Here is an 8,114-nt window from a genome sequence, read left to right as displayed (position 1 = left end):
AAATTTTCACCTGTAATATTAATTTAGCATCAATACAATATAGATTGCACTTCCATAACAGAACCAACATAAGAAATTGAAGAAAATTTACTTTTATATCCGAACTACATGAAACAATAACACTGGATGCAATTCACAATTCAATGAAGAAAGCTAAAGCTTAGGAGGAGTAACTATTGGAAAAATTGTTTGAAAATTGTTGTTGAAGTAAATAAGGTGAATGAGACATTGATGCTCATAGTCCCACATTGGTAAAATGTGGCAATAAATGTCTACATATATAGCCTAAATTGACACAATGGGTTGGGGTCCCAAGGGGTACCCATGTTTGTTAAAGGGAGCGGACCTAGACAATGCTTGGTTCGAACCATTAGCCACACGCGCGCGCGCCGCCACCGCTGACCATCCGACCGACCGGCATGGACCGAACCGGACCGGACCGGACGTGGGCTGGGCTGGGCTGGTTCTTTGGCACATATTTAATTTTTGGATGAAATAACAATTTATTTAATTTGTTTTGTTTTCGAAAATAAATAAATAAATTAAATTTCATGTCTGAAGAGTTGTGTCCCATTCAGAACCAGTGTGTCTCTTCGGCTTGAATCAGTGCGCCCCTTTGCCTGAACCAGTGCACCACTTCAACTGAACCAGTGCGTCTGAAGTGATGCAACTCATCGAGGCAGTCTTCCAACGCCTATAAATACCTCACTTCTGACTCCATTTGAACTCGCTCATTTCTCATTCTCTTCCTCTGCATACTCTCATAATAAAGAGTTTCTTAAAGAACTTTTGAGTGTTCGTGGTTCTTCGATTTTGTTGTGCTGCTAATCGAAGTGATATTAGCGTTCTATCTTGGGAGACAATTTGATCGACCTGTTAGCATCTCTGCGGGCAAATTTTTCTTAAAGATAGAGAGTCAAACTCTTGGCTCGCTATATACTGTGTTGCTGCGTGCATACTGATCAAAGGGTGATAACAAGTTTAAGACAAATTTTGTTATTATCATGGCTGTTGTTCCACCGACTCCAGTTACGCCGACCCCACCACCACCCCCTGTCACGCCGCCGCCTATTACACCGGCTGTTGTCACGGCCCCTACTGCTTCTAATGCGCATGCCGAGAGACCTGAGAAGTTCTCCGGTACTGACTTCAAGACATGGCAGCAGAAGATGTTGTTTTACCTTACTACACTTCATATTGCGAGGTTCTTGAAGGAAGTGGTTGCTGTTCCAACACCAAATGTTGACACACAAGGAAGATCTGCTTTTGATGCATGGTCTCATAGTGACTTCTTGTGCCGGAACTACATTCTGAATGGGTTGGATAATACGTTGTATAGCGTATACTCTGCAACCAAGACTGCTAAGGAATTGTGGGATTCCTTGGAGAAAAAGTACAAGACCGAGGATGCTGGCACAAAGAAGTTTGTAGTCGGAAAGTTTCTCGAATTCAAGATGGTTGATACCAAGACGGTGATTAGCCAAGTGCAAGAGTTCCAAATCATTCTTCATGGCATAATGACTGAAGGGATGATGATCAGTGAATCTTTCCAAGTTGCTGCGCTGATCGAAAAGCTGTCGCCTTTATGGAAGGAGTTTAAAAAATATTTGAAGCACAAACGCAAGGAAATGGGGCTCGAAGACTTGATCGTCAGGTTGCGAATTGAGGAAAACTATCACAAAGCGGAGATCAAAGGTGGTAAGATGCCAATGGAAGCAAAGGCAAACCTGGTGAAGCCAAACGCTATGAAGAAAAGGAAACATTTTGGGAAAGATGTGAAGCAGGGAAAGAACAAGAAGTGGAAAGGAACATGTTGGAACTGTGGGAAGACGAACCACAAGTCCAAGGATTGTCGCTTACCAAAGAAGGACAATCAGTACCGGGCAAATGTTGTCCAACACAAATCTGTGCCTATTGACTTGTCTGAGATAGATCTGTCAACAGTAGTCTTTGAGGCTAACATGTTTGATAATCCTAGATAATGATATATCGACAATGGAGCGATGCGACATGTCTGTGCTGACAAGGAGTTATTCTCGAAGTATACTCCTATAAGTGGAAGAGAGCTCTATATGGGTAACAATGCGTCTTCTAAGATCGTTGGCTTAGGCAAAGTGGTGATCAAGATGACTTCGGGAAAAGAGCTTACTCTTATTGATGTCCTTCATGTTCCGGACATAAGGAAGAATCTTGTATCCGATTCTAGGCTGGTTAAGGCCGGATTTAGAATAGTTTTTGAAGCTGGAAAAGTTGTAATCATGAAAAATGGACAGTTCCTAGGAAAATGATATATAGAAAAGGGACTGTTCAAGATGAATGTAATGATTTTACTTTGTGATCTTGAAAGTAATAAAGTTAATGCTTTGAATTACTTGGTTGAATGTTCTAATTTATGGCATACTAGACTAGGACATGTTAACTTCAACACTTTGAGAAAACTTGGAAAATTAAATCTTATTCCAAGGACTAAGATTGATTCAAACTACAAATGTGACGTATGTGTTGAAGCTAAATTAACTAAAGTACCTTTTCACACAGTGGAAAGAAGTACAATACCTCTAGAACTAATTCACACCGATGTTTGTGATTTAAAGTTTGTACAAACTAGAGGTGGGAAAAAGTACTTTATTACATTCATAGATGATTGCACAAGATTATGTTATGTGTTTCTTTTAAGAAGCAAAGATGAAGCTCTTGAAGAATTTAAGACCTATAAGAATGAAGTTGAAAATCAATTATGCAAACGAACCAAGAAAATTCGTAGTGATAGAGGAGGTGAATATATTGCTCCGTTTGAAGAATTTTGCAATGAATCTGGAATTATTCATCAAACAACTGCTCCTTATTCACCACAATCTAATGGTGTTGCGGAAAGGAAAAACCGTACTCTTAAGGAGATGATGAATGCCATGATAATAAGTTCTGGATTACCCCAAAACTTGTGGGGGTAAGCAATACTTTCGGCAAATCATATTCTTAACAAAATTCCACATAAAAAGAAGAATGAAACTCCTTACGAATTGTGGAAATGACATAAGCCCTCATACAAATACTTGAAAGTGTGGGGGTGTTTGACGAAAGTAGAAATACCAAAGCCAAAACAAGTGAAGATTGGACCTAAGACTGTAGATTGCATCTTCATTGGATATGCAAACAACAGTAGTGCATATAGATTCCTAGTGCACAAGTCAGTGATTCCTGATATACATGAAAATACGATTATTGAATCAAGGAATGCTGCATTTTTTGAGAACGTCTTTTCTTGTAAGAAAGGAAAAGAAAAGAGCTCTATTAAAAGAGGTCATGAATTGTGAGACCTCAGTTCTAAACATCTAATTAAGGAGTAAACAATAATTAAGCATCCAAGATCTAAGAACTAAAATCAAAGCAAGGGAAATTTTTTTTTTTTTTTAAAGAGAGCCGCGCTCGGGCGGCCAAAAACCGTAGCTCGAGCGCGCCCTGGACAGAGGCGCTACTGGTCTCGGGGTGGGGTGCGCTCGGGCTGCTAAAAATTGCAGCTCGGGCGCCCCCTACAGCAGAAACAGAACAACAGAAAACATGCTTGCAATCCATCTAAAACTATTCCAATGCAATCCAAATCAACACATACATTATAAATGCAGTTCCTCCGATTAATACATGAAGTTCTAGAGTTTAACAACTACTCCAAAATAGAACATGCCACGATAACAACACGGCAAAGCTTGCATGTCAATACAACATAAAAACGAAGTTCGATATCTAAACATGTTCTAACAACACTAGGTAGACATGCTGACACGACTTCTAAACCGAGTCTCACTGCTACAACTTTCTCTTGGAGCTAACCATGCCTCTTCTGACTTGATCCTGCCCCACCTGTTGCCAAGTACACATACAAAACAAAGCAACAGCCGGATAACCGGTGAGAACGACATTCCCAGTAAAAGCAACATAACAATTTATACAACAATCAACATGCTTTCAATACAACAATTAAATTAATAACAACGTAATGAATGCATGTCTTTTAAACCGGGATATCAATCTGATAAACGAGGGATTGCTGCTGTGCTTTTGGGATCCCGAGGATAAGATCACGTAACAACGCACCGACCCTCCCAATTGAGGTGGTGCTACGTATCCCACTCCTCTAGACTTTGAGCAACCATAATGAGTATGCTAGAACTAGGCGAAATACTACAACCTAGGCCACTCAATCATAGTTCCCAAACGTCTGAACAAAAAGGGCGGTTCTGCCCGCTGAAAACAAGATTGGCTCAAGATGAATGCATAACATAAATATAACACATAAGTCATTTAACAAAAGCCAATACAATCAAACAAGACACAAGTTTCTCATGCTAGAACAAGTGTAAATGCAAGTATGTGATTTCAAAGGGAAAACTCGAGAACCACAGTCTCGAGTATGCTATCCCGCTACGATGACTGCTTTTACCTTTCAATGCAGTAGCTTCCAACTCTGGTTACGCTACAAAAGAGACTGTATCAACAACTATACAATCTAACAACAACAAGGCAACGGTTCAAGGAAATGCTCTATACCGTTCTTTGTTCAAATCTCGGAAACGATCAAACAGCTGCTAACTCTGGGCTTGATACCTCCAAACGAATCTGTACGGAGACAAATGAATGATCAATAACTAAGATCAACTTATAAGCCAAGTTCCAACAACTCAAAAATGGTTCAAAATCCCCAAAACTCAAACCGACGGCATAACGGCTATAACTGAACAAACCGGCAACGCAGACGGCAGTTCAATACCGATAACAACTCAATTCAATGCTAATACAACAACAACAAGACAAACCCAACAAATCTCAAAACTCACATTTTCAAAAATAGCTTCCAAAAATCATAACAATTCCGAACGTCGCTCTATTTCAAAACCGACAGATAATAAACGATCAGAACTCCGTCAAGAACAACACTAGAATCTAAATCGATTCTAACAACCTCCGAAAATCAAAACATATCTGATCGGAGAAATACTTACGGTATAATGGAGCTCTCACTGCTGTGATCACTAATCTGCCTTCAGAATTAATTTCTAACGGCCGGATCGAGCTTGGGAGGAAATCTGGAAGCTTGAAATCCAAAAGGGGCGCTTCAATGGAGTCTATCGGTTGTTGTGGAGGAGGAGGAGGACTTTGGAAAAAAATTTCAAGTGTATATAATATATAAAAATCAATATTTGCGTTTTAGTCCCTGAAATTTCCAAAATTTGCAAAAAGGACCCTGATCAAAATCAAACCGGCTCGAGAACTCTGTAATATCTGATTAACTCAAATAAACTCATTTAAGATAAAAACAGGGCGTTACAATTCTCCCCCACTAAGAAGAGATTTCGTCCTCGAAATCAACGAGAACCACAATTCATAAGATAGAATAAGGAACTAAAGACAGTAAGAAGAACTCACGTCATCCGAATAGCTCTGGAAAACGCTGTCTCATGTCAGACTCTGTCTCCCAAGTCGCTTCCTCGACTCCGTGACGGCTCCACTGTACTTTCACCAACGGAATCAACTTGATTCTGAGTTGCTTTTATTTCCGATCAAGGATCTGAATCGGTCGTTCAAAGTAGCTCAGAGTCTCGTCTAACTCGGCTTCGTCAGGCTGCAGAACATGAGAAGGATTTGGATGATACTTTCGCAGCATAGAGACATGAAAAACGTCGTGAATACCATATAAAGACGGAGGAATTGCAAGTCTGTAGGCAAGATCGCCTATCTTCTCGAGAATCTCGTACGGCCCGATGAATCTTGGAGATAACTTCCCTCTCTTACCGAATCTGACGGTGCCTCTGAACGGAGAAATCTTAAGGAAAACACGGTCTCCCTGCTCAAAACTCAGAGGTCGACGTCTGACATTTGCATACTTCGCCTGTCTATCTTGAGCTGACTTTATTCTGGTCTGAATGATCTTAACCTGCTCTGCCATATCTCTAAGCATATCCGGTCCCAAATCTGGTGACTCGGACAAGTCATCCCAAAACAACGGAGATCGGCATTTCTTACCGTACAATGCCTCAAAAGACGCCATACCGATACTCGCTTGGAAGCTGTTGTTGTAAGAAAACTCGACAAGAGGCAAAGAATCCTGCCAACTAGTGTCAAAGTCTAGCACTACCGCTCGCAACATATCTTCTAACGTCTGGATAGTCCGCTCTGACTGTCCATCGGTCTGAGAATGATAAGCTGTACTCAGATGCAATCGAGTACCAAGTGCCCCCTGAAGACTGTGCCAAAAGTGAGAAGTGAATCTAGGATCTCTGTCTGAAACGATCGACTTCGGCACACCATGCAATCTCACAACATTGCTAACATACAACTCAGCCATCTGATCATGACGATACGTCATCCTGTACGGAATAAAACACGCAGACTTCGTCAATCGGTCGATCACTACCCAAATGGCATCGCATCCTCGAACTGATTGTGGTAGCTTCGTGACGAAATCCATGGAAATGTGATCCCATTTCCATTCAGGAACAGATAAGCTGTGCAATAGACCACCTGGTCGCTTCCGCTCTGCTTTTACTTGCTGACAGTTCAAACATCGAGATACAAACCTCGCAACATCGCCCTTCATTCTCTTCCACCAAAACTGACTCTTCAGATCGTTGTACATCTTACGACCTCCAGGATGAACACTGAACCGACTGCAATGAGCCTCTCGGAGAATACGCTGACTCAACTCCAAAATATCAGGCACAACAATACGGTTATTCACAAACAAGATGTCATCTCTAACCTGGAATTCTGACTGATGCCCAGATCTGACTTTCTCTACTGAAACCTGAATGCTCGGCTCAGACTTCTGTGCTTCTCTGATTGCAATAAACAACTCCGGTTCGGCTTGAATAGCAAACACTCTGATAGTCTCCCTATCTGTTTCAAACTCTAAACCAGAAGTGCAACAATCATCGATCAACTGAGAAACACCAATAGTAGAAAGAGATAAAGAACAAAGCTTTCGGCTCAACGCATCTGCAACTGCATTCGACTTCCCCGGATAATACTTGATCTCACAGTCGAAATCTTTCAACAGATCTAACCACCTTCTCTGTCTCATATTCAGCTCTGCCTGAGAAAACAAGTACTTAAGACTCTTATGATCAGAAAAGATCTCGAAGGACTCACCATAAAGATAGTGATGCCAGATCTTCAAAGCAAAGAAGATCGCAGCTAGTTCAAGATCATGAACCGGATAACGAGTCTCGTGCGGTTTCAGCTGCCTCGATGCATATGCCACGACATGCTTATGCTGCATAAGAACACAACCCAAGCCTCGGTTAGAAGCATCACAATAGACTGTGAAACCTCCAGTACCCTTCGGAATAGAAAGAATTGGAGCACTGGTCAGTCTCCTCTTCAGATCAACAAAGCTAGCCTCACAATCTGGAGTTCAAACAAAAGGCGCATTCTTCTGAGTCAGCTGGGTAATTGGCTTGGCAATAGACGAAAAACCCTCGATGAAACGACGGTAGTAACCGGCTAAACCCATGAAACTTCGGATCTCAGGTACTGATGTCGGTCTAGGCCAATTCATAACCGCTTCAATCTTGCTGGGATCGACAGAAATCCCATCTTCAGAAATAATATGACCGAGAAAGACAACTCGATCTAACCAGAATTCACACTTAGACAGCTTGGCAAACAACTGCTCAACTCGCAAAATCTGCAGTACCTCCCTGTTGGTTCTGCTGCTGAGGCTGGAAAGAGTGCACTGCAGAAGACTGCCTCTCAGGCTGAGCTGCAGGTCTAGACGAACTCCCACTCTGAGCTCTATCTCTGTTACATTGAGGGCACACCTTAGATAAGTGTCCCGATTGCTGACAGGTGTTACAATTACCAAAGACTCCCACACACTGATCCGGTGAGTGTCTTCCTCCACACTTGCTGTAGTACAAGGATGATGACCCAGAACTCGGTCCTGAACCGAATTGCTTCGAACCACTGGAACTGGACGAACTGTTTCCTTGCCTCTTAAACTGCTTACCTCTTGCTTTGTACTGATATTTTCTGCTTCCCCCACTGCTACCACCTTCATACCTCTGCTGCTGGTTCTGATGTTGAGGTGGCTGATTCTGGTACTGAGATGGTTGGTTCTG

General features: G+C 41.8%; 1 protein-coding gene across 1 annotated transcript; it reads left to right on the top strand.

The window, feature by feature from the left end:
* The first annotated feature begins 1,004 nt into the window (after window positions 1–1,004).
* LOC140862369 (uncharacterized) lies at window positions 1,005–1,982 on the top strand. Its single transcript, XM_073265392.1, has one exon. It carries the CDS (start codon window positions 1,005–1,007, stop codon window positions 1,980–1,982), a length of 978 nt encoding a protein of 325 aa, XP_073121493.1.
* The last annotated feature ends 6,132 nt before the right edge of the window (window positions 1,983–8,114 follow it).

Source organism: Henckelia pumila, chromosome 4 (assembly GCF_033568475.1).
Source record: "Henckelia pumila isolate YLH828 chromosome 4, ASM3356847v2, whole genome shotgun sequence".
Classification (NCBI taxonomy): domain Eukaryota; kingdom Viridiplantae; phylum Streptophyta; class Magnoliopsida; order Lamiales; family Gesneriaceae; genus Henckelia; species Henckelia pumila.
Note: the sequence above shows the minus strand (reverse complement) of the source record. Positions and strands in the feature narration are given on the sequence as shown.